Consider the following 26,308-nt stretch of genomic DNA (forward strand, 5'->3'; position numbering starts at 1 on the left):
AGTGCTCCTGCTGCCCCAGGCAGCTCCAGCTGCAGCCTTGCCAGGCCTCAGCGGGCCTTTTTGGGGCTGTGGGGGAAGGAGAGCTCCCCCCCAAAAAAAAAACATCTGCTGAGGCCTCTCTTGTATTTTTTGATACAATGGGCTTTGTGCAAGTAGATTTGATAAAGAAGGGTTTGTTAATTTACTGACTCACGACCAAATCCTTGATATCTTAGTTGGCATTATATGTGAGCTCTAAGGTAGAGAGTAGACTTGGAAAGCATGCATTATATCAGGAATTCTCAAGCAGGGCTTCCTGGAGCTCCCCACCCCTTTCCTCTATATCCTGCCTTAATTGCCATGAAAACAAGGAACTGCCTGCTTCCATTCACCTGGAAGTGGTATTCTTATGTGGTTATGGAGCCTGAGAAGGGGGGCAGAGCTTGGATGCCTAGTTCTCTCCCCACCAGTCCTCCTCTGCCATGTCACGGACGCATGGCCTGCTGACATCACTTTTGGCCCAATTCTGGTGTTCCTCAAAGGCTGAAAAATATTTCAGGGGCACCTCCAAGGTCATAAGGTTAAAAAAAATTGCATTATATTAAAGACATCAGTAGAGTAGATAACTTGAGATAACTCAAGCCTACATCACAGTGCCCTGCTACATGCAACAAAAAGGCTGAAATCTACAGATTTTTCAAGTCGTGAACAAAACAGTTTACTTTTCTTTTTTTGCCAAGTGCTTCTACCATTGTTTACTGTCCTTAGTTCACAATAAAGGGAGATTCTTATTACATGCTTTATTTTAACCTGAATCAGACAATTTTAAAGTGTTGATCTCTTTTTCTTGTTGGCAGAACAAAGTTACATCAATGACTTTTTTAACTGGCAAAGCAGTAGAAGATCTTTGCAGAATAAAGCAGGTAATTAATTGAGTGTTTTATTTGCATCAGAAGTGGCATATATCTTGAAGCTTAAGAGATATGTTACAAGTCAGTCTCCCTGAGTGTGCACAAGACCTCTTTGCCTCTGTTTCCTTCATTGGTATGGTGGGGGGGGGGAAATTTGGGCAGTGTTTCCTGTCCCTCACCCACTACCTGTAGATTGTTGCAGAGGGCAAAGATTGTTGAGTGCTCCTAACTCTCCAGCCCTATTTACAAAGGAGAATAAATGGTTTGTTTTTAGGAGTACATGATATATGAGTATCATTTGATTACACGCAGTCCAGTGTTCAAGCTGAACCTTGACGTTAAATCTGTAGAGATGGTTATTGATACGTGCAACCCGTGACTTGATGCTGCAGCTGGTAAATGATGAACAAGTGCATGTGAATCTTCTAATTAAAAAAAACAGGCCTTTTGCACCAATTGTTTTCATAGACGTCATGGAGCCTTGTGTTTGTTTTCAAATATTTGAGTCTCTCTTTGTCCTCTCCAGGTTGACTTGGATTCAAGGCACATTGGCTGGGTAACAAGTGAACTTCCGGGAGGCGACAATCACATCATCAAAATTGAATTGAAAGGACCAGAGAACACTCTCAGAGTTAGGCAGGTGAAAGTGCTGGGATGGAAGGATGGAGAAAGCATCAAAATAGCAGGCCAGATCTCAGCCAGTGTAGCTCAGCAAAGGAATTGTGAAGCTGAAACACTGCGAGTCTTCAGACTCATTACATCTCAGGTGAGACTCGGAATCGTGACACAGAAATTCACATTTGGCAGGGTAAATGTGGCCTCCATCTTTAATACTAAGCAAGTCTGGGACTGTTTGGGTGGGGAGACCACAGAGAACCAGATGACTGCCACTCTGAACTCCTTGGAGGAAGGATGGAAAGAAAGAAATGGTTTCTTTAAAAAAGTAAAGCTTACTTTTCTCCTTCTAGCCTTTGGTTTGTATATGGTTCTAAGAGGGTCCATTGCTTCCGAACCATATTTTCCTATCATTGTGTATTCTTAATGTCGCCCATTGTTTGCACTTAAAAAACTGCATTCTTTAGTCTACAGAACCCTGATTTTTCAGAACTGATATTCTTAAGTGGAGAATGAGTCCAGAGGAACCTATAATAATAAGTCTTTGCAACTGCTGATGCGCTGGAGGCAGCCTAAAATGCGAATGAAAGAGCCGCTAATGCCTCATTTTATTTGTTGATGCCCAATGCTGCTCTTGTAACATTAGAAAAATCTTAATTTGTGAAAACTGAGGTCATCAGCATTTTAATTATGAAAGATTCTTAAATGTACAGATGTTTCATTCACTCCAAAATCAATATAATTCATACCTTAGTATTCCCGATTACTGTGTATGGGTGTGAAAGTTGGACAGTGTAGAAAACTGGCAGGAAGAAAGTTGATTCCTTTGAAATGTGGTACTGGAGGTGAGTTTTATAGATACCGTGGACCACTAAGAAAACAAAATAAATGGGCTCTAGAGAAAATGAAGCCTGGATTCTCCCTAGAACCTAAAATAATTAAACTGAAGCAGCGTATTTTGGTCACATTCCGAGAAGACAAGAGTCACTATAAAAGACTGCTAGGAAAAGTTGAAGGCAGCAGGAAATTATGAAGACCCAGCATGAGATGGGTTAACTCATTAAAGGAAGCCATGGCCTTCAGTTTGCAAGATGTGAGGAAGCAGCTTTGACAGCACTTAACACACATTCAGCTCTTTAAGACTAACAAAGTATCATTCATGGTATAAGCTTTCATGTATCTGAAGACATAAGCATGCACATGAAAGCTTATACTTTGAGTTAAACTTTGTTGATCTTAAAGGTGCCACTAGACTCAGACTTTGCTTCAGACAACGTGGCTACCCACCTGAATCTACATTCAGCTCAAGTATAATATGATTTTATGTTTTTGATTTTGTAGTTTTGCATTTTAAAAGTAACACATCATCCGCTGCAAATGGTGCATAGAAATATTTAACTCTGTAATGAAGTGCTTTGAAAGGTTATTGGTTAAAGCTTATGATGTATTGTTCTTCATTGCTGTCAAACAGGTTTTTGGAAAACTCATATCTGGAGATGCGGAGCCAACCCCAGAACAAGAAGAGAAAGCTTTGCTGTCTTCGCCGGAAGGAGAAGAAAAAGTACACAATGTATTTATTTGTGTTCTACAATTACTATGGTTCTAAACTTAACAGTTCAAGTTCTATTGAAACCGGAAGTTGCTGTGCCCAACTCTTTCCCTTTTAACTGCACACTGCTGCCAGCACATCACGTTAAAATGCTTTGTATTTGGTGTCTGAGACTTCAGGGATTTCTAGAAATAATTAGATTCTATAGCATTGGTTGGAAATCAATTGGTAGCATTCAGAGTAAGATCTATAACTTTTTGGCATTTTATTTGTTTAAAAAAATGTAATGGCTGGGAGAGAAACTTGTCACAGCAAAACAATAGCGGCAAATACTCTATTCCGTGGGAGAAGCTGGCTGATTTAGTCTAAGAGTCAGTGAAGGGATTCCACTTAATTTAACAAGGAAAAACTATTCCTATGCTATGATAATCAAAAAGATTGGGGGTTTATTTGATTCAGCATATTTGCCAATTACACTTGAGCAGCCACTCTAAAAATGCCACAGCCACAATTCAATATTAATAACAAAATGGCCGCTGCAACTTACCTTTAGCCACATAGTGACGATCCTTGTGCTTCGTCTACAGCTGCTGCTAAAGAAGCATTTTGAAAGAGCTGCACTGGCAGTCAGATTTCCAGTTGTCAATTTTCGGGGCAAAATCCTTACCTGGCCTTCTCAAAACATTAGGCAGGCACTAGGAAAGGTGCTTAGGGGTGCCACGGGCACTGTGTTGGGGGCCCTGCACTAGCTTTTACCTAAGTGGAGCGAATGAGCCTGCAGTTACGTCCAGGAGTTCCACTATGACAGACCTTTAGAGTGCGGTGCAGTGTGTGAAAAATTCTTCGGAAAAGAACGAGTAGACAGTGCTCTTCTAGAAAGAAAGCATGCCCTGCATGTGTATTCTTCAGTGGGCTTGTTTTGGCTGTGTACTGTTATATGTGCCATTTGGAGCATGGGAATGTTGAAACGTTTTCCCTTGCTAGGTTTTCACATGACGAAAATTAAAGTGTGAAATGTGCCCAGCCAGTATGTTAATGTTTTTTTGGTTTTAAAGGCAACTTCAGATGCCGATCTGAAAGAGCACATGGTTGGGATCATATTCAGCAGAAGTAAACTGACAAATTTGCAAAAGCAGGTTTGTATATAGGATTTTTCCCCCCTGGTGACATCCTTCATATTTGCATGCAGACGTTTATATTTGTGACCTCCAAACGCGGGGGTGGGGGGGGAGAGAGAAAGGGGGCCCAACATGACAGAGGGGATGCAGCCTGCTCAAGTAGAAACCATTGCTGTTTGCAACAGATAGTATCTGACCCCCTGAAGGAAGGTTTCTCTAACACTTCTACTTAAGGGAAGCATAATACACCTGTGCGTTATTATTATTATTATTATTATTTAATTTGTTACCCACCTCTCCTAGACAGGCTCTTGGTGGGTTACAGATCTCCAGTTAAAAAAACCCATTAAACCCCATTAAAATGGACACAGAAAATATAAGATACAATAAACCAAACAACATGGCAGATTCACCCCCCCCCCCCATCCCCTGCCCCTGCTTCTGGAGGGAAGAGGAAGTAGACACAAGATAACCAGAGTTGCTGATTGACACCGGGGGGGGGGGGGATGTCATCTGAATTTCATCTGAATTTCCAATGAGGGGAGAGGTATCACGCTTATTTATCATGGAGTGGGCATACTCCCTTCATTATGCATCTCCTGATTATTTATATGGAATGATTATGGGGTCTGCATCCATCCATCCTGAGCTCGCCACAAAATCAGGAAGGTGTGGCCTCAGAGAAACCTGCAAACTTCAAAAGAACCACATCCCTTTTTAGCAGACCCCAAAGGAGAGTGTACTGAGGGGACTTGAAGGAGCCCAAGGAAATCCGCCTGCCCTGCTTTCATGCTGCAAAACATTGTGTTTGGCCCCTTGAGTGACATGTTTCTGCAACCCTGTCGAAAGGTGTGGCTGTGAATTTTTATGGATTGATGAGATGGATTTTTTTAACAACCGATAACCCAAAGGGTGTTGTGGCGACTTACAACATTAAAATCTAGGTAAAAACTGTGTAAAAATAAATAACAAATAAAATATATTAAAATATGTGGCTGTCACCATGCAACTATTAGAACAGCCCAAACATGTGGTTGTCCTCCAATTGTCAACCTAAACAATTCAACTTTGCATGCTCTGCAAAAACGAATCAAGATTGGCAGGGCACAGAGGTCGTTCCACAGGGTAGGGGCCACAACTGAGCAGGCCCTTCCCCTGCTGACAGCTAACCGGGCCATCCTGGTGCCAAACATCTACAAGAGTCCCCTAGACCAGGGATAGTCAACCTGTGGTCTTCCAGATGTTCGTGGACTACCATTCCCATGAGCCCCTGCCAGTGTTTGCTGGCAGGGGCTCATGGGAATGGTAGTCCATGAACATCTGGAGGACCACAAGTTGACTACCCCTGCCCTGGACGATGATCAAAGTAAATACAGGGAGTCATAACTGGAGAGGCAGTCCCATATGTATGAGGATCCCAGACCGCTGAGGGCTTTAAGCATTAACACTGAGACCTTGAATTGGATCTGCAGACTAACTGGTAGCCCATGCAGCTGCCGTGGAATTGGGAGTGATTTGAGCTGACCATGACATTCCAGTGAGCTGCATTCTGAACCACCCACCTGCAGTTCCCAGAACATTTTCAAGGATAGCCCTACATAGAGTGAATTGCAGTTGTCCAGTCTGGAGGTGGCCATTAGATGGTTCAAGAGTGACCCTCCAGCTAGCATCTCAGCCTTTCCTAGCCACATATACATACCTCAGAAGAAAGAAAGCGGTTAGATCTAGTGTCAAGATGAAAACAAAGTGCAAATCCACTTCCTTTCTGGTTTATATTGGCGTCGTCACATGTGGTTGCCTGTCGTCTTTCGCCCCGTGACTCTTGTGCCTCTTTTCCTCCCCCTTGTCAGGTTTGCGCCCATATTGTGCAGGCCATCCGAATGGAGGCAACGCGGGTGCGTGAGGAGTGGGAGCACGCGATTTCTAGCAAGGAGAATGCCAACTCTCAGCCCAACGACGAAGACGCGTCCTCCGATGCCTACTGCTTCGAGCTGCTGTCCATGGTCCTGGCCCTGAGTGGCTCCAACGTGGGCCGTCAGTACTTGGCCCAGCAGCTCACTCTGCTCCAGGATCTCTTCTCGCTGCTGCATACGGCTTCTCCAAGGGTGCAAAGACAGGTCAGTACAGAATTAAGGTAGAAGTATACACAGGGATTACAGAGTTGAAGGGACTGCAAACAGGAATATTCTGCGCAGTGGGCAAAAATAACAGATATGCTTACAATAAGAACGACTTCAGTGATCACTCAGAATCATTTGAACATACTCGATTGAGTCATGGTGATGTTAAACACACCAAAATGGAAGGTGTGCTCTCTTATTGAGGTTCTGTTGAATTAGAAGAAACTTATCACACTCTATTTGAGGGTACGGGTATCTTTGAGGTCCCATTGAACCAAAGACGAATGTGAATTGAAAAAGTTCAATTTTGGGTTGAAATCTCTTCCCTTGTGAACTCTACAATTCTCTTCTGGTTCCTTTGAGAATTACTCTACAAGCAATAAATTCCCTTTTGAAAAAAATGCAGGACAGTTTCTGTCTGAAAATATTTTTTATTGTAAGCATATCTACTGATTTTGCCCGTTGCAAGGTATATTTCTGTTTGCAGTACAGAATTAAAGCATGAGGGACAGACAGGTGTCATGATCTCTCTCTCTCTTTTGAATGTTAGGCTTTTACCTGTGGCTAAAAAGCTATGATTGAACATGATCTGAGTCTGGAGAAAAATGAACCAGCTGTTTCCTATAACTCTTCCCCTCCCGAAACAAATAGGGGACTTCTAAGTTATAATACTACTAAATAGTTAGATAAGATAGCAAAAACACTGCACAGAGCATGGAAAGAAATCCCTTCATATTCCCTTCCCTTCTCCATCTAGATCTAAATCTAAATCCAATTTATTGCAGTCCTTGACCAGTACAAAAATAGTAACAGTAACAGTTGTAGTTTAAAAATAAAATATTGAGTCCAGACTTTAAAGCAAGTACATAATATATAAGCAATATTTCAGAATTAACAAAAATCTATATGAAAGGATAAAAATTCCACATTATAAAATTTCATCCATCCTAAACTTTGTTGCCTGAGCTCAGAATCTAGCTTCCTGACATGTTGTCTGATGGTTCCTGTCAGAGGGGAGGTAATTTAACCTTAGTTGTATTTGATTACCCAGGGAGCCCTTCTAACACAGAGCTAATAATTTCCATACATATTTTACTGTAAAGTGGACAATTGGAAAACATATGTTCAATTAATTCAGTTTCCTCTTATGAGCAGATACAAAGCACCTGGGTATAGGGTATTTTCTTATATTCCTTCCAAAACTGTGGAGGGCAATGCCTTATTTCTGGCTAGTGTAAATGCCCTTCCAGAACTGTTGGAATGAAGGAAATACAAGTGAGCGGCACGTGCAGCAATCTATTTAGAAGAAATAAACCCGGGTGATCCCGACATGTCTGTTTGCCGCTCTGTATCTATTATTATCTGCCTAACAGATGATCTTGTGCTTTCCACCCCCACATTTAAAAGTTCTTGAGGACAGAAGCCCAGTTTTTGAAGGGAGATCAGAATTGTGTTTTGCCAGCTAGATTGGAATTGGCCATGCATGATTAGGGGGAAACAGACCTTTTCCCCGTCCAGATAAAAACCCAATTAAAATAAAAGGCTTGAAAGATAAACAGCTGGAAAAGAGAATAGAGAAAATAGAGAAAATAAATAAAAGCTCTGTGAGCAGAGGCCAACAGCATCCTCTCCTCTCCAAGCCGCAAGAAAAATGAACTAACTTTGTTTTTTTTCCTAGGTGACATCCTTGCTGAGGCGTGTGCTGCCCGAGGTCACCCCCAGCCGCTTGGCTAGTATCATAGGGGTCAAGGCCCTACCCCCGGCAGACATAAGCGATATCATTCATTCGACGGAGAAGGGAGACTGGAACAAGCTGGGGATCTTGGATATGTTCCTGGGATGCATTGCCAAAGCCCTCACTGTACAGCTCAAAGCCAAAGGAACCACCATCACTGGGACAGCTGGGACGGCTGCCGGCAAAGGGGTCACGACTGTCACCTTGCCAATGGTTTTCAACTCCAGGTGAGCAGGAGCCACAAGGTTCAGCAATCTGCAGTGCAGCTGACAAAGAGTTCTCGTTTTCCTGCTGTTCATGTACACACTTCTAAACAATGCGTTCTAAAACTGTGTTCTTGAGAAGGCCGTTGGTCCGAACTCTGATTTAAGATATTACTCAATGATTTCCCACCCACCCTGACTTGACAAATTCTTTATTTATAGCCATTTAAAATATAATAATAATAATTTTCCTTTCTAGCTATATTAGGCGAGGTGAAAGCCACTGGTGGATGAAGGGCTCAACTCCAACACAGATTTCAGAGATCATTATCAAGCTTGTTAAAGACATGGCAGCCGTAAGTCCGAGAATGTGTAGCTGTTTTTCTTCCCTAGCATGACAAGGTTGTGTTTTCTTGCCAACAAGGGTGAAATGATGCAGGCGTTCTGCTCACGGAGGTGGATTTTCCCATGCCTTCCTGCTCTCTGCCCGCCCCTTGAGCACTGCTAGTTGTCTTCTGAAAATGAAGAAGCCTTTAAGAAACGCACTGTTCCATGGAAGCTGCAATAAGGAAGGAGGAATCAGGAAAAGCCACCTCCTCCTCGTTTGAATGGAAAGCTCATAGGATCTCGCCTATAATAAAGAACAAACTGTAATATCCTGCAGTGAAGATTCCAAACGGCAGTCTCCAGCTATGAAAGCTGCTATATATATAGCTTTCTGGACATCTAAGTTATAATAGCAAAGAAAACTAGCAGCTAAGGCCTACCTGGGATTTCTACCGTGAAATTTTATGTGTCTGTCACAGCCTTTTAATTAGAAAAGGCTCTGGATGGATCAGGTTATTCTGAGAAGATCCCTAATTTATCAGGATGTAGAGAGCTACTCTGGTCTAAGCCCATTCAGTTTAGAAGTCTCAGACCGCAGCAAATCTCCTTAGCATTGCACTGTTAGGCATATAGCAGCTGTAAATTGGACTTTTTAGTGGTGGTGGTATAAAATTTCAGGTCAGGTAGACAATAACAGCAGTAAAACACTGTTTTCATTTTCATTTTGGCACAATAACACTAATCTTCGTGACCTAAGCAAAGCTTTTAAAGAGATCCCTCTTCCATAGGGTCACTTGTCTGAAGCTTGGTCCCGTGTCACAAAAAACGCTATCGCTGAAACAATCATTGCTTTGACCAAAATGGAAGAAGAGTACCGGTCCCCCGTGCGGTGCATTGCAACAACTCGGGTAAGAGCGTATTTGTTCAGAGAAATACTGATAGAGTGATAGAGTGGTTCGGTCGAGTAGCACCATGTCTGATGGCACCTTCAGCCACCTCTCCAGACTTTCAAATCTAGGGCCTGTCATTGATTAATCTTGTAGTGTGGGACCCACTTCTGATTTTGTTATATATCATTTTCCTTTGCTTCCTTCTCTCTGCTTTAGGGGTTTCAGCCTCCAGGTGTGACTTGGGGATCCCCCAGAATTATACAGTATATATCATCTCCAGACTACTGAGATCAGTTCCCCTGGAGAAAACAGATGCTTTGGAAGGGGGACTTTATGGCTTTGTACCCCACTGATGTCTGTCCTCTCCAGGCTCCATCCCCAAACCCCCAGGAGTTTCCCAGCCAGAGTTTCCCAGCAACCCTAACCCACCCACCCCCATCCCACACCAGTAGCCAGGGGGGGACTTGGCAGTCCTACTCTATTGCTGTATCTCCTAAAGACCCAAAAGAGTGACAGCGGAAGTTGTGCTGTAACTGATCCACATTAATCCAGGGTGCGATCCATCAGTTGAACACCAGGGCTGTGTTTTAAGACCCTCGCAGTCAATGTTAACTTTGCTTTCTTGGTTTTTTAAAATTTGGAATCCACTGTTGTAGAGAGAGAATGTAAGCGATCACTAAAAATGTGTACAGAGGGTCCCCCTCCCGCCCCCATTTGTATTTTGACTATTCCAGTCAAAACTAATTGTAAAACTTTTAAATGTTGCGGTTAAAACATGAATATTGCATTTAAACAAAATTCCATTTGGAAGTGCACAATAATTTGGATCTGAATTCTTTTAAAGTTTGCCTTGCAGTTCTTTGCGATTCATTGTTTCCCCAAGTATGGATCTTAGAGAAAGATTGTCTCGTTCTGCAGAAGTTTGGATTGCACAGCATAGAATTTTTAATGTTACACATAAACAAGTGCTCTTGTTCTGTAGAAGTGTTTATTCATACATCAAAATGGAACTTCCATGGCTATCCAACATTCATGTTTGTCCCACCGTGTTTTTGTTAATATTGTTTTAAACATAATTTTTAAAATGCCCAAAGATAGGAGTATAAGAATACACAGCATCCAGCTTCATGTAGTCCTAGGAAGAAGACCAAACCTGTTGATTTAGAAAGTAAGAATAGTATATTACAATTATACCATGGTAATTACTTAATACTTGCCTGAATTGCACTGACTGCAGGGCAGTTCAGGGGGCATCTCAACTGAAAAACAAGCAGAGGAAGCCAGTCATAAATGCTGATAGGTGAGAGGTTGCAAGAGAGAATAAAGCACAGAGCCAGAACAGTTAAACATTACCCTTACTTTTGCCAGGGTGCTGATGTAAGCTTATATGTTGCTAAAACAAAAGAAGTTTTCTGTAGCACCTGTCAGGTTGTTGATGCATAAGTTTTTGCAGACTAGAGTCCTCTTTGCCAGATGTCACCTGATTCTTCTAACAAAGTTGGGCTTCAGCCCACAAAAACGTGTTCAGTCCATCTCGTGGTCTCAGGACTCCTTTTTTGTTATCCAGCTAACACGGTTGATGTTGCTGAAAGACTTTGTATGATCTCCTTGTCTTTTTTTTCTCCCCCTCCCACAGCTGTGGCTGGCTCTTGCCTCTCTTTGTGTGCTTGACCAGGACCATGTAGATAGACTCTCCTCTGGAAGATGGATGGGAAAGGATGGACAGCAAAAACAAATGGTGAGAAAAGGACAGGAGTTTGTTTCTGCTTTCTACTCCAGGTCGACGTATACTGAGCGTGGCTTTTGGGACCCAAAATTGGAAGACCCAAAGCCCTTCACACTCCTAAAGAATGCAAACGTCATCCAAGGAAGGTCAGCCACTGAGATCAGTTCCTAGAGAGGCCGGGCAACAGAGTGTTGAGTTGGTTGTTTTGAAAGTTCCTAAGAGTTTCGATGAAAATCTTGAGAACAATTCCAGTGGCATAAAGAATTATTACATGCCAGGACAAGGAATCTCAGGAAAACAGATTGCTGGCTTACAAAAAGCAGCACAGCCATAAATTTACCCGCCAGACTAAGACCATAATATTCAACAATAAAGCACATGCTGTTGAATATCTGTATTTTTCCTGCTGTTCACCCAGTTTCAGGACAGGCTTAAACTCTAGTCTGGCCACTTGTAAGCTTGACTGCCTTTCTTGGGAAATGCTGTGATTTTATTTTATTTTTGCCCTTTAATTCAATTTGTAAAGGCAGCTGGGGGAGTTATTGTGCTGATATTGAGCATTTTTGTACGGTCTTGTAAAGAGTCTTCCACTGTAATATGTAGCCACGGGACAGCGTATGTTCAGGACCCAGAATTTCTTTGGCAGGTGCTCAGGAGTTGCTCATCTGCTAGTTGATAAAGAAATTTTGCTGGCTTATTACAATATAGAGCCAGCTAAACCATAATGCCCTCAGTCTAGTGCCTGCCTCATTCCAAATTCATTTAAAAAATACACTCAAATGATTGGGAACATAAAAATTAACACATACTGTCCTTCGCTTCTTTAGTGTCCAGTGTTCTCTGGGTTGACAGAGTTTAAATATGCAAATGAGTATAAAGCACAAAGCTGCTTAAAAGAGCAAAATATAATTTTTTTAGAAGAAAAACAAACTTCATAGAAAGGAGTGACAGAGTCCTGACTGTCTAACTGTTCTGTTGTTTCATTCTGTTCTGGAGGCAAGCAGGGAGGAAGTATGCTCAAAGGAACAGGAAGTCTCCAAATGAGCTAGTCAGGTCACTGGAGGGAGACAATTTGAAAAACAGCAGGAAATTTCCAATCTAACTATGCTAAATACATTTCTCCTCTGTTGGATATCCATCATATGCTTTTGAATCATGGATACTACAGATTTTGCATATTCCAACACTGTGGTACCGTTTCAAAACATCTTTCTGCTCAAAAGTGTAGTGTACAAAACTGGAAGTATTCTTTGTCTCCCCTGCTGAATGGAGAGAAGGTTTAACCTTAGACTGAACCATTCCATATCTTTTTTTCAGCCTATGTGTGATAACCATGACGATGGGGAAACTGCTGCTATCATCCTGTGCAACATCTGTGGGAATCTGTGTACAGATTGTGATCGATTCTTGCATCTCCATCGACGCACAAAGTCACACCAAAGACAGGTAAGAAGCATTTAAAAAAAAACACAACCTTGTAAGGCAGGGGTAGTCAACCTGTGGTCCTCCAGATGTTCGTGGACTACAATTCCCATGAGCCCCTGCCAGCGTTTGCTGGCAGGGGCTCATTGGAATTGTAGTCCATGAACATCTGGAGGACCACAGGTTGACTACCGCTGTTGTAAGGCAAGGGTAAATCCCATGCACGCAAATGTGTCCTAAATTTAAATTTAATGTTATTTTGATCAAATTCGGCAGGTATTCAAGGAGGAGGAAGAAGCTATCAAGGTTGATCTTCATGAAGGCTGTGGCAGAACCAAACTGTTTTGGCTGATGGCTTTGGCAGATTCGAAGACCATGAAAGCTATGGTGGAATTCAGAGAACAAACAGGTGGGAAATTTTCATTTCATCCTTTTACAAGGGTAAGAGGGAATTTTATTCTCCTATTGTGTTTCACCCAAAGAAAATGTAATTAATTTACTACCAAATACAGAAGCATCCAGAAGACAAAGTACATAACTAGGTCAGAGGTTCTAAACACAGAAATATTGCTAAGTATCCCTTGGGCTCAAGAACTGATTCTGTTTGACTCTCTGTTCACAGTCTTGGAAGGGGAGGGGGAGCAAGTAGGAAGTGCTCGAGGAAACAAACTGATGGCTTAATGCCTTCAGAGGTCTGAATAATGGAAGAGATAAGAGGTTCTGTTTTTGGTAATCTATTCTTTTGAATCGTTTTATATTTAAAGCAGAGTACTCTCAATAGTGTTGCTATCCCCAGATCTGGCTAGTTCATGTAGGGATCTTTCAGCTATAAAGGCAGAATCTATGTTGACACTCCTGAGTGTCTGGTTTCAGTCCCCAGTGTAATGATCCCCAGTTGAATGATCTCTGGGATCAGGGCTAAGGAAGCTGATCCCCCACCCTTAGAGCAGGGATCCCCAACCTTTTTGAATCTGTGGGCTCCCTTGGAATTCTGGCACAGAGTGGTGGGTGCAACCACAAAATGGCCACTGTGGGGAAGCAGAGTTGAGATAGAGGAAGCCCAAAGGCAGGGGACATGAGCAATTTTTACAAAGGCACTGGGCTAGAGGAGCATGAGAAAGAATACAAGCAATACTATAGTGTCAGCTTCCACAAAAACAATGTTATTTTAGTCTGCACAGCCAGTCAGATTTGCAGTGGCTGCTCAAGAAGCCCTGAGAGGCAGGAGCCCCCTCCCCTCCGACCTCGCCTACTTTCTAAAAACATTGGGGACCTGTGTCTTAGAGGCATTACCAATCAAAGCTGGAAATGCCAAGTCAAATTGGATTGTTGTCTGATTAAGCATCATATGAATGCTATGTGGTTATTAGAGAGGGGCCATACTCAATGGTCAACCGCATAGTTTACATGCTAGCAGTCCCAGATTGAGTCAGCTCAGGTAGCATGAATGGAAAATAACTCTGCTTGAGGCATCAGGGAGCTCCTGCTAGAGAAGACAGTACTGGGGCAGAACAAGTTAATATTCAAACATTTTTACTGCTTCAGCCAGCATGTTTCTTCCATTGACAATATGTTATTTAGTAGCTGTATTTGCTCAGTCGCTTGTTTGATCCATTTCTGCACAGATAAATGTTGACTTTGTCTGGCATATAGAAGTGAGAAATCCTTTAGGTGTTCTGATTTCTTCCCCTTTGTCGATTTAGGCAAACCCACCACAAGCAGTTCTGAAGCGTGTCGTTTCTGTGGCTGCAGAAATGGGACCGAATTATCAGCCGTGGGCAGCGTCTGTTCTGATGCCGATTGCCAGGTTTGTGGTGCTTTAAACCCTGGAGTCCCTGGGACCTCCACTCACTGCATGCATCTGTGAGGCACATTAATCGACAGAAGGTAGAGCTATTTCAGTTCACAATTGAAAGGTTTGACTGTAAGCTGCAGGTGTATGTTAGAAGCCCCCTGACAAGACTGTTTATTTTCCCCAAAAGAGTTTTGGGAGGGAGTTATATGGGGCAGAAGATTATTTTTTTCTGTCTGTTCCCCTGAAAATCTACCCTAGGGATTGCTATGGCTGGGGAGGGAAAGCTTAGCACCAGCTGCTACTTTGCTCTTCCAAATTTCCTCTTCCTAGTTATGTGTACAGGAAGAAGTGGGCTTCTGGAACTTTCTTAAATGTATTTGCAAATGACAGAAAATGTGGAGACTTGGGCTCTGTTCACAAGCATTACAAAAGAAACAACAAGTTTCACACTCTCATTGTGTCCTTGGAATGAAACTGACTTCTACTTTTGACTGCCAAACACAGGCAACTTTTCTTTCTTTCTTCCCCTGGAACTGGAATTCTTAACCACGATTTAGTCTGGGTCACTGAGTAAACAGGAGTGTAGAAGAAATGCAGGCTATATTTAAGTGGGAGCTATTTGAAGGTTTCTGCCTGGTCTCTGCACTGCCGGGGTGGGGGCTGGGGAGCCCCAGAGCCTTCACATAGAATCATAGAATCATAGAGTTGGAAGGGACCTCATGGGTCATCTAGTCCAACCCTCTGCACTATTCAGGACACATCTCTATCGCTCATCTACTGTAACCTGCCATCCCTACTGTAACCTGCCACTTGATAAAAAAGGGCCTCTGATTTGTTTCTGAAGTAAGAATTGATCCTCAATCATTCTGTTAATTCATCAGCAATGACTGTGCAAGCGATGTACATGTTCACCCACCTAGAGAACACACGAAAAAGACACAGATTTGTATTCAGAAATAGGAAATGAGAATTATTTCTGCTAGCTTGGCCAGTGCTGTTCATTTCTGAAGGAAATTGTAGAATTTTCTGTTCAAGGGAGATTTTAAGGAGACACTCGAACATGCATTATTAAAGGGCTGTTTTTCTGTAACCCGTTTCTTTCTCCTGATTTTGGAATCAGGCAGCACTGCCTAACAATTCCCATGCCTCCCCACAGCACCAAATATACCTGCCACCCCTTTCTGTTTGACAGACCCAGATCTTTCAGCTAGCAGTAAGAGAAAAAGAGAAGAGACAGCTGAGTGGGAACAGTAACACACGTCTCTCTTTCCTCCTTCCCCCTCCCGTCATTTAGTCATGCACCTGTGCCCACTGTCTGTCTAACGTTAATCTCTGCGAGCACAGTTTATGCTGTCACTTTACAATGTCTGCCTTTGGTAGGAGTACGCCAAGATAGCCTGCAGCAAGACTCACCCTTGTGGCCATCCCTGCGGAGGCGTCAAGAATGAGGAGCACTGTTTGCCCTGCCTGCATGGCTGTGACAAGAGCGCCACCACTCTGAAGCAAGATGCTGACGACATGTGCATGATCTGTTTCACAGAAGCACTTTCAGCCGCACCAGCCATCCAGGTGTGAATTGAGCATTAATACATGAAATCTCCTGAAATTGAAAGGCATTTATAGTTCGGTGGGAGAAGCACGCTAGTAGAAACAATAAATTGCCAGCATACATACTTTAGGTACTTTAGGCACAGGGTGCTTGTAACGTTCAACTTTGCATTGCCTTCCTATGACTTAATGGAGAAATCTGCCCCAATATCATGTTCAGCCAGCGTGCTGAGAATCATGTTGCCCAGTTAGGGTTGAAGAAATGCTTATTCGGGATTTGGAGCATAATGTTCACCATCTGTGGTTTTATTCCTGGGCCCCAGAATTGGTTTCTGATGCCGAATTGAGCATGTTCTGTCTCCTCCCTAAGTGCCAGGATGCCTGGAAAACAAAATACTGGGCTGTGTACAGACAGCATGAATTGACAACATTGAAGTTTCCTGGAATTAAAAATACCTGGATTTAGTTAGTTGTATGATTTTGGGATTGAATGATATAGATTAGAAAGTTGAAGCCTATTTGAGTGGGTTACTTTGGGTTAGATCCAGCAGATCCAGGTGTTCACCACATTCTCTTTCCCCATCAGTTCCTTCAGACACTAGTTGATTCCCAGGGTCACAGGATCGGCATGGACCAAGAGCATACAGGTTTGGGTCAGGAGTGTGAATAGGGTCTCTCCTTGCTGAAGCCCCCAGATTCACATGGCTATTGGTGCCCACAGGTCTTGCAAAAATCTGTACCTTCTACTGGATCCAACCCTGTGTTCCCTGTTAAGATATTATAAGGCACCTGCATTTGTCGCATTTGGTATAGATATATTGTGTGGCTTAATATGACTCTGTATTCCAACCTTTTTCAACCTTTTGACCGTGGAGGGAACCCCTGAAATAATTTTTCAGGCTTCAAGGAGTTCTTTATTCCCCTAAACTGATGTCAGATGGCCACACCCCCTGGAAGTGCCATGTCACCAGAAGTGACATCACCACACATATTAATTGATTTTTGTTTGTTTCCTTCCAATCAACTAGTTCTCACATCTTATATAGTGTCAGATCTAATGAGCACCGCTTTAGGCCCATGCTTCTTAAGATTTCGTTGTGGTTCCTGTACTTCATATGGTCAATGGTGAAAATCAGTTTTTTAAATACATGAGAGTGTATGTATAATCATAGTAATGAATGAATATTCAATTTATTCCTGAGCTGCTTAAAACAAAGCTTCATGGTATCAGTTTGGCCGTCAAACTTCCTTGGCCGGAATTGTCCATCTTTTTTTCACAGCTGGACTGCAGTCATATATTCCACTTGCAGTGCTGCTGCCGAGTCTTAGAAAACAAATGGCTTGGACCACGGATAACGTTTGGCTTCATGTTGTGTCCAATCTGCAAGGTGAGTCCACAGAGCTGAGACACCTTCAGAAGCAATTTCAGTGAAAGGTAGATAGACTCACTGGAGGCTTTTTTCCAGATGATAGAATGTGAGGAGGAACTGTGTAAACATTACTGTGGATAGAACAGAAAGTGACAGCCTTTGAGGACTGCAGCAATTGTTATAAGAAACAAAATGGCACAGCACACATCCCTTAGGGTCAATGCTGGAATTCCCATTGATGTAGAAGTTCTCAGTTTTTTGAAACAATCATTTGACGGTGTGTTTCGATGGATAGATAGGTAAAAATTGGCTTAAACATGCTTACCAGTATTACAGTGTGAGGTTACAGTTTGCTGCTGCTAGGAAGTACAGCACTTGCAAAAAAATGGGAATGATTTAAGCAGGTAATTTGTTTTATACATAGCTAGTTAAAATTTATAGAACATTTCAAAGTGGTCTTTTGTGTGAGAGAAAGGAAAGCTTGGTAATGTGTCATCTGTAGGAAAGCATTGAGAAATTTAAAGTATCTACGTGCCAAGTCTTCAGAGGGCTGCTCGGGGTAGCTCACAAAGTAAAATGAAATGTAACAAAAAAACCCTCAGGAGCATAAAAGTGCATAAAATGAAAGAGCAATAGAATATTTGGTGGTTTAAGTAGCCCTCCCAGGAATCCTCAAAACAGATTGTAAAAAGCGAAAGATCAATCTGGAGCTAAAAGCCAGGGTAAAAAGAAATGTTTTGGCCTGGTCCCCCCAAAAGAGTAGGGCAGGCCTGAGGCAAACCCAGGCAGGGAAAGGGGACCCTGTTGCCATGGCAGGTGAGGGCAGAGAGAGCAAGTCTTGAAAGCAGAGCAGGTTAGCAATGTGTTCAAGGGAGAGCAGTTAACTATTTTATATATTGTGATGATGTACAGGAAGGTTTGGAAAGGATTGTTTAACTCAAATAATTCTTGTTTCTAGTTCCTGCTGCTCGCAGCCAATAAATATTGTTTTAAATACAGAGACAATTTTATGGAAGAGATAAATATCAAGGGCCTGCATAAGAAGCTTTGTCAACGAATATAATAAGTATTGTTCAGCTCAAGGAGTAAAACAATACTTTACACTTTCATCTTTGTCTATCCCAAATTGGTGTCCTAAGAGACGTCTTCTAGTGTTGGGGTGCTCTCTGTTGTAAACAATCTGATCTTGCTTTTGTCATGGTTTTCATTTGTTAACAATCTGGGTAAGAACACTTAGGGCTCAATGCCGCAAGTCACTGATTGCTTTCTCTTTATTCTGTTATAGAACAAAATTAATCATACAGTATTAAAGGACTTGCTTGATCCTATCAAGGAGCTTTATGAAGACGTAAAGAGGAAAGCTTTGATGAGATTGGAATACGAGGGGCTGCACAAGAGCGAGGCCATCACAACCCCAGGCGTTCGGTTTTACAATGACCCTGCGGGATACGCCATGAACAGATACGCTTATTACGTTTGTTACAAGTGCAAAAAGGTAATGGCTCCAGTGCTGAGACTGATTTAGGGAGGTTGACCAGAGAACAAGCTGTTGAGAAGCCGGTGCTTCATGAAACAAACCTCGGCTAGGTTCAGACATGAAGAACAAACCTGGAATTCTTTGTGACCAAAATGAGGAGATGACAAAAGTAAAGGGATGTACTAGGAGGTGAAAACTCAAAACTCATGTCTTGTCCCAAAGACCTTGAGTCTGTGGAAGTTCCTGTTGAGCAGAAAGTTGGGTAACTCGTACTCCTCAGTTTTCAGAACCTTAATTAGGCATTTTCACTTGTGCATATACATTTTGAGCTTTAGAAAGAATGGGGGAAGCCACAGCAAGTAACAAAAGGTTACAGTCAGTGTTTGGCAAGCTTTCTGAAAAAGAACTTGCCAGCTACCCATCATATCTGTAGTTGTGAAATGATAAAAAGTATGAACTTGCACTCTTTTCTGATTTAGTACATTCCTGTACCTTTGTTCTTTCCTATATCTTAGAGGGTTGTGTCTTTCTGGGGGATCTCTGTCATGTTACAACAGCAAACCTTGCTAGCCTTCAAGCTCATCTTCCATTGTTGACAGCTGAGCTGCTGAAGATTTCCTGTAATATACCTTGATATCCAAGTGACAAACTGCAGTTTGTGCCCTTGTGTACAAAGCAGAATTGTCTTCAGATTCCTGGCCCATCATCAAGAGCAATGGTCCCCAATCCCCGGTCCGGACACCGGTACCGGTTCGTAGATCAGTTGGTACCAGGCTGCAGATCCTCCTGGGGCTCCCCCTCGGCGTGGGGAGGACCACTGAGCAAGAGGACAATCAATAACTGCTTGTTCCATGCAATTTGGATGTCAAGACCAGCTCTGCTTTCTTAGTCATAGTCATATAGATTTTATTGTTTATAGCCAAAATCCATTAAGTATATATATACAATATATACCGTTAAAATCAGTATCTGATAACACAATAAAACAGTATCAACAAAGGTATGGAAATAAATCAGCTCCCAGTAAATACCAAGCATTAAAAGGTTAAAAATATTAACTCGCTGATGGGGCAAGTTCGACTCGAATTTTCCTTGCAGTTGGTGCAAATGATAACACATTAGAATTCTGAGTATCCGAGAACAGAAAGACTGTCAGTCTAAAATCTTTGTCCTAATAAAAACCTAATTATGAATTTAGTCCTTGGTCCCCCAGGTCTTTGACAGCAGGTTCTCCACAAATACATAAGCGAAGGGCTAAAGGTACATGCGAGTAACAACCAGAAAGTAAGGCTGATGGCATGGTTTGAAAACACAAATGAGCTCTTCTTTCTTGGGAACTGATATGTCTCCAAAATTTGAGCTGAACAAAAGGGGAGAGGGTGGGCCAGGCAAGACTGCATTTGCTGGCAAGGGCTCATGGGAATTGTAGTCCATGAACATCTAGAGGACCACAGGTTGACTACCCCTGGCCTAGAGAATATGGTCCATGAACTGAAGCTCAATGCCAACAAGACTGATGTGTTGTTGGTTCAAAAGCCTTGGGGACTATTTAGCAGTGTTGTCCTCATCTTATTCTTGTTTACTTTATACTTGGAATACAGTCCAAATCTATAAATTTGGTCTATCGCATACTTTATAGGTTTAGTTACTGAGAGAACCACATTATCTGCATAACTTTTTAGTTTATTTTTTTTCCTCGCTATTGTCCATTCCAATGATATTTTTATCTTTTCCCATTGTAGTAGTGGCCAATGTTTCCAGAACCAAAACACTCAACAGGGGTGAAACTGGACATCCTTGTCAAGTTCCTTTTCCAGTTTCAATTTTCTCTGATAAAGACCCATTTGTGATGATTCTTACATATTGTTTTGTGCATATGCTTTGCATCCATATTAAAAATCGCCTCCACATTATAAAATTTTAAAAACATCTATCAAAAATGTCCACGAAATATTATCAAACGCCTTTTCAGCATCCTGCAGCCTGCATGGCCCCTTCCAACTTATGATTCTGTGTTGTCAGGGGATGGATTCTGGGGTCATATCACTGCTGTGCTGAAAGATCATCATTTGACCTGATTCAGTCAGCTATCAACTGGCATTCCACACCCCCCCCTTTTTTTTTTTTGTTCTGCCGGGCAAAATCTGTCCATCCTTAAGACAATGGTTGAAATCCTAGGCGGCAGCAGGCCCTGTTCCCATAGTATTAGTTGACTTTATAATGAACATTTCAAACTGCAGAATGCATCTTAACACCTGACCGATACATTACAATTATGTAGTTTTGCTGGGCAGGGAAATGCAGCATGAATGAAAGGGAACCCAGCCAACTCGAGGGTTAGCTCCCGTGTTCTATCTCTGCTGCACTTCCCCTACAGTCTGCAATGGGACCTTGAAAGATGGAAGCCATTTAAATACCACTGTTTGTCGTTGCCTCGCCCCAGTAAACCTGGAGAAGGCTTAGAGCACTGCAGCGAGACAGCAACAAACACACACAGACGCCGTAAGAGAACGTTGTGCCTCACCAGCTTCCCTTGTCAGACGAGAACAACTTTGGCGATGCCACAAGATAACTTCATGAGGCTTCACATTTCGCGCCTGAGTAATTTTTTGCATTTCCTCCTTAGGCTTATTTTGGCGGGGAAGCACGTTGTGATGCCGAGGCGGGCCAGGGAGATGACTATGATCCCAGGGAGCTCATTTGCGGTGCCTGCTCTGATGTTTCCAGGGCTCAGGTAAGCAAGCATTTTTTACAGGGTCCAGACCTCCAAAAAGCATTTCAGATACATAGAAGGCAACACGCCACACTCTGTTGCTCTGAACACCACGTGTGCTCCTTTTCCCCCTCCCCACAGATGTGCCCCAAACACGGTACAGATTTTCTGGAGTACAAATGCCGCTATTGCTGCTCCGTGGCTGTGTTTTTCTGCTTTGGGACGACGCATTTTTGCAACGCTTGCCATGACGACTTCCAAAGAATGACGAGCATCACTAAAGAAGAACTTCCACATTGTCCTGCTGGTAACTTTTTAGTGTCTCATTAAGAGAACCTGGGTGGTGTGTCGGTTAGAGCAGGGGTAGTCAACCTGTGGTCCCCCAGATGTTCATGGACTGCAATTCCCATGAGCCCCCTGCCAGCAAACGCTGGCAGGGGGCTCATGGGAATTGTAGACCATGAACATCTGGGGGACCACAGGTTGACTACCCCTGGGTTAGAATTCTGGACTAGGATTTGGGTATAGGGATGGGCACGAACCCAAACTGAACAAAAGGCCACAAAACAAATTGGCCAGTTCGGCGAAGGGGGGAATCGTCCAGGCAGGCTTATATGGCTGCTCACCAAACAATTTCTTTCCATTCCCGCACTTCAAAGCAAAATCCAAAAGCTGACAGGCTGAAAGCTCTGTTGAGTTGTTAGGTTGAAATGGCCCAAACCCCTGCACCTGACAGATGTCCCAGAAATATTGGGTGAAGGCACCTTCCCTGAACATTGGTTCAGGGGCAACAAGCCGGTCCAAATTCGTGAAGAATTTGGGCTCATGAACCAGGTTGTTCCCATGCCTGCTTGGGCAAACCAGGTTTAAATCTTCACTCTGCCACGGAATCTCACTGGGCAACCTTGGGCCAGTCACATCTCTTAGCCTAACCTACCTCTAGGGTCGTCATGAGGCTAAAACAGAGGAGAGCGGTGTTAACTGCTTTGGGTCTCTATAGGGGAGTGAGGCCAGTATAGATAAATAACGTATAGTTAAGTTACATAAGTTCTTTGGAAAATAACCAATGTGCCAAACAGCTTTGTCACCTTCCAGTATTAATCTTGCTCTTCCAGAAGAACTTTAGAAGCACAGGAAAGATTTTACCAACATCCTTCTGTGAACAGAAAGACTGTTAGCTGTCCTCTGTGCTGCTCAGGGAGCAAGAAATGAATAGCAGAATGGAGGGAGGACTATGATTGATTCAGGCTAAGGATGGTCATGTCCTGTATGAAGGAAGATTCTGAGCTCTTGACTGCGGTGTTTGTGTTAACATTTCCAGCTTTGCTCATGTCAGGGCTACTGTGTTTCTCTGTTCTCTGCTTTAATGGTGGCCTGGGAGTCCTATTGCTAGGAAGGGGTGCATGGTCCACTTGTAATGCCAAAGCAGTGGTGACTTTGGAAACAATCCCTGGAAATCTGCAAGTGAAGGTGCCCCTTCCCTGTTGCGAGTGGCCTGAAAATTAATAATTTGTGCAGTAGGCCAACACCGCAGTCCCTGGTTTCTTCTGGTCCCTCTCAGTCCTGGTGTAGAATCTTAAAGTGTAGAATTTTAAAGAAGGGAACCACAGTGTTTGGTTTGGGTGAAATAACAAATTGGTTTCTCATAGCTGGGATTTATTTTCGAGCTGTATGCAGAAGGGACTGGGGAGGGAGGATTTTTTAGACTCGTTCTCCAAACAAAAAACAAAGTCATGCTCAGTTACATAACAGTGGCTTCCTGTGTATTTCCAAAGGGAGATTCTCAATTTGTCGCTTTCTCTTGGCATTCCTTTGCTGGACAACCTGAGATCTTTTGCACCTAGAACAGTTTTAACCACATTGGACGGCGAGAAATTCCCATGTTCTCTTAAAAGTCAAGCTGCAGACTAGGCGTGAGGTCTTAACTTCCTGCCCATTTTGGATGTTTGTAAAACCACAAGAAGCTGACAGTGTCACATTGTGAGCCGTCCTTGGACCTGAGAACGGTGTCTTGCAGTCCCGTGCTTGGCTTCAGCAGTAGCAGCACAGCACTGAGCGAGAAATTCAGTGCCCACTATTAATTTTGCGGTCTCTCTGAGGGAAGGCCTTGCCAAGCTGCCTCACAGCAAGCCGCTCTTGGGAGACTCCTGCTGTAAGCATAAGCCAGCCTGATACGCCAAACCAGCTGCTTCTGCTTGTGCCAGACTCTTCTGCAAAGCCAAGCCTGCTTTCCACAGGCAGAAAATTAGGGCCTCTTCCACATGGCAGGGCTTTCCTGCAGAAGCCCTGGGGTCACTGCAACTGCTGGTGCAGTGCAGCAGCAAAAGGTCTTCCTCATTTTATTATTCATTCATTCGTTGATTCATTCAGCTTATATGCCGCTCCTCACAGTGATGTCTCCATGGTGGCCACTCTCCCCCAATGGGGGCTTTCAGAGGTGTGGGGTTTTTTTTTAATCCTGTAATAAGCATACCAGTATATCATTATATTGATAATTCAGTTACCAATTTTTAAAATAGCACCCTGGTAGTGTATGGAAGGAGCATGGCCACCATGAGGACTGGGGCAGGGGAAATGGCTTTCATGCGGGAAAATCCAGAGTCTCCTGACCACATGGCAGCCAACTTGGATTTGCTGTGATCTTTCCTAAAACACTGCAGCAAAGCAAGCTTGGGGGGAAATGACAGAAAGGTCAAGAAAAGCTTGACGGGTGCACAGGAGCCCCACAGTGCCATAAGGAAGGAGGGTGGGGAAAACCTACCTACCCTTCCCTACCACATTGAGCGTGGAGTAAATCTCCCGCGTGGCCTAAGTTTGTGCCTCAGACCCTCACCAAGTGTAGACTTTCTGCAGCACAAGAAGAAGGCTATGCTCAGAGACTTTGAGTCTTAACCATGAAAATTTAGTTGAGAGGCTCCTGTAGTTTAAAAAATATAAGGCCCCAAGTTCTAGACCCGGACTTGGATGCCTCAGGTTGTCAGATCTCGGAAGTAAAACAGAGTCAGCCTTGGTTTGTACTTGGATGGGGGACCACCAGGCAAGGCAACAGCAAACCAACTCTGCCTTGAAAACCCTCCAGTGTGACTTGACACATTGTTACCCGCACCCAAGTTCCGTGATTTCCTCTTGAACATAACCCATTTCTAGACTTGTGCAAGAAGCTGTGGTTAATGCAGACGTCATTGACCCTTAAAAATGCTTTCCCCCCCCTGCAGGTCCCAAGGGCAAGCAGCTTGAAGGAACCGAGTGTCCCCTTCATGTCGTCCATCCTCCCACTGGTGAGGAGTTTGCACTAGGCTGCGGAGTCTGCAGAAACGCCCACACGTTCTAACCGGCCCGGAGAATACGACGGCTGCTGTCCAGTAAGCGTCCTCTGAGCTGAACAGAAACTTCAGCCCAACCGAGGAGATGGGACCATTCCGTAAACCAGGGGAAGGAACAGGCCGCAGAGCGAGAAGGGGGCCAAACGCCGCCTGCGTTGTCCTTTGCTACGAGGCAGTTGACATTTCTGACCCAAGACATCCAACCTTGTGAGGTGTTTGCATGTGGCCATTCACGCTCATCAGCTACCAAAAGCACCGGACACCGACAAATAAAGAAACTGCTGTCAAAGAAGCGTTCAAAGGCTCTCTGTTTTCCGTGGACTCCAAATGATGCTGGATATCAGACGAAGGGGGGAGGGGGAAAGTTAATTATTGTATACTGACTTTTTTTTTTTTTTGGTAATCCTGTACAATTGTAACTGCATCACGGGTAGGGGATGGAGAAGAGGAATATTCTGGTTTATTTCTTAGACTGTTATTAAAAAAAAAAAGAAAAAGTGTTAGGAAGGCATAAATGTAACCAGTATCACGCTGTATATAAAGATATCAATGTTTGTCCTGTATAAGAATGACTAAATTGCAAAGCAGCCGTTGCATTTACACTTCTCTGGGTTTATGTTTGAGCCTGAAATTTTAATGAAGTGCAATACTGAGTGTGCCTCATATCTCTTGCAGCTGTAAACATGATGGAATGTACATGTCAATAAAGCCGCTGTACATTTTTATACAGTGAAAGTCTAACCAGTGGCCTGGCACCGTTATTGTGGAGCAACTAAAACGTCTCTGTATATGTAAGACAAAGGCCGAAATGAAATAATTCTTTTTGGGGCTGGCTTTAAAAACTGTAACAATAGTTCCTGGAGGCTAACAGGTTCATTAGTTCATCCCAGAAACCATAGGCTGCTTGGTTACAGCAATGCTGGGTTGCTTGGGCTTGATTTAGGGCCAAAGTCTTGGTTGTTGGGTTGCTGCAATCTTGATTTAGGGCCAAAGTCTTGGTTGTTATTTATTACATTTCTAAACCACCCTTCTGAGGCCAGCTCAGGGCAGTGGACATACAGCTTGCTGGTAGCTGCGATAAATGAACGAATGAAAATTATGAATCCAGTTGTTTAGAAGAAGAAGACGAGTTGGTTCTTATATGCTGCTTTTCTCTACCTGAAGGAGTGTCAAAGCGGCTTACAGTCACCTTTCCTTTCCTCTCCCCACAACAGACACCCTGTGAGGTGGGTGAGAGCCCTGATATTACTGAAGAAGAAGAAGAGTTGGTTCTTATATGCCACTTTCCCCTACCCGAAGGAGTCTCAAAGTAGCTTATAGGCGCCTTCCCTCCCCACAACAGACACCCTGTGAGGTGGGTGAGGTTGAGAGAGCCCTGATATTACTGCTCAATAAAGGTATTCTGATTCTACTGCTCAATCAGAAAAGCTTTCTCAATGCTGTCGAGAGCCCAAGATCACCCAGCTGGTTGCATGTGGGGGAGCGGG

General features: G+C 43.3%; 1 protein-coding gene across 19 annotated transcripts in view; it reads left to right on the forward strand.

Moving 5' to 3' along the window:
• The window catches only part of MYCBP2 (MYC binding protein 2), a 184,351-nt gene extending 158,789 nt beyond the window's left edge, over positions 1–25,562 (forward strand). For 15 of the 19 annotated variants that reach the window (XM_077343930.1, XM_077343931.1, XM_077343937.1 and 12 more), the window contains 18 exons: positions 837–902; positions 1,417–1,656; positions 2,977–3,075; positions 4,110–4,190; positions 6,023–6,289; positions 7,971–8,254; positions 8,490–8,586; positions 9,346–9,465; positions 11,084–11,185; positions 12,491–12,619; positions 12,872–13,004; positions 14,299–14,402; positions 15,771–15,959; positions 17,219–17,326; positions 18,594–18,803; positions 21,412–21,519; positions 21,640–21,805; positions 24,714–25,562. In XM_077343930.1, the coding sequence (XP_077200045.1) occupies positions 837–902; positions 1,417–1,656; positions 2,977–3,075; positions 4,110–4,190; positions 6,023–6,289; positions 7,971–8,254; positions 8,490–8,586; positions 9,346–9,465; positions 11,084–11,185; positions 12,491–12,619; positions 12,872–13,004; positions 14,299–14,402; positions 15,771–15,959; positions 17,219–17,326; positions 18,594–18,803; positions 21,412–21,519; positions 21,640–21,805; positions 24,714–24,829 (2,619 nt within the window). In that variant the 3' untranslated portion in view covers positions 24,830–25,562. The remainder of the gene's footprint in view (positions 1–836; positions 903–1,416; positions 1,657–2,976; positions 3,076–4,109; positions 4,191–6,022; positions 6,290–7,970; positions 8,255–8,489; positions 8,587–9,345; positions 9,466–11,083; positions 11,186–12,490; positions 12,620–12,871; positions 13,005–14,298; positions 14,403–15,770; positions 15,960–17,218; positions 17,327–18,593; positions 18,804–21,411; positions 21,520–21,639; positions 21,806–24,713) is intronic. The other 4 variants (XM_077343933.1, XM_077343946.1, XM_077343948.1 and 1 more) reach the window with 1 other exon arrangement.
• Positions 25,563–26,308: the final 746 nt, after the last annotated feature.

Source organism: Paroedura picta, chromosome 6, assembly GCF_049243985.1.
Source record: "Paroedura picta isolate Pp20150507F chromosome 6, Ppicta_v3.0, whole genome shotgun sequence".
Classification (NCBI taxonomy): domain Eukaryota; kingdom Metazoa; phylum Chordata; class Lepidosauria; order Squamata; family Gekkonidae; genus Paroedura; species Paroedura picta.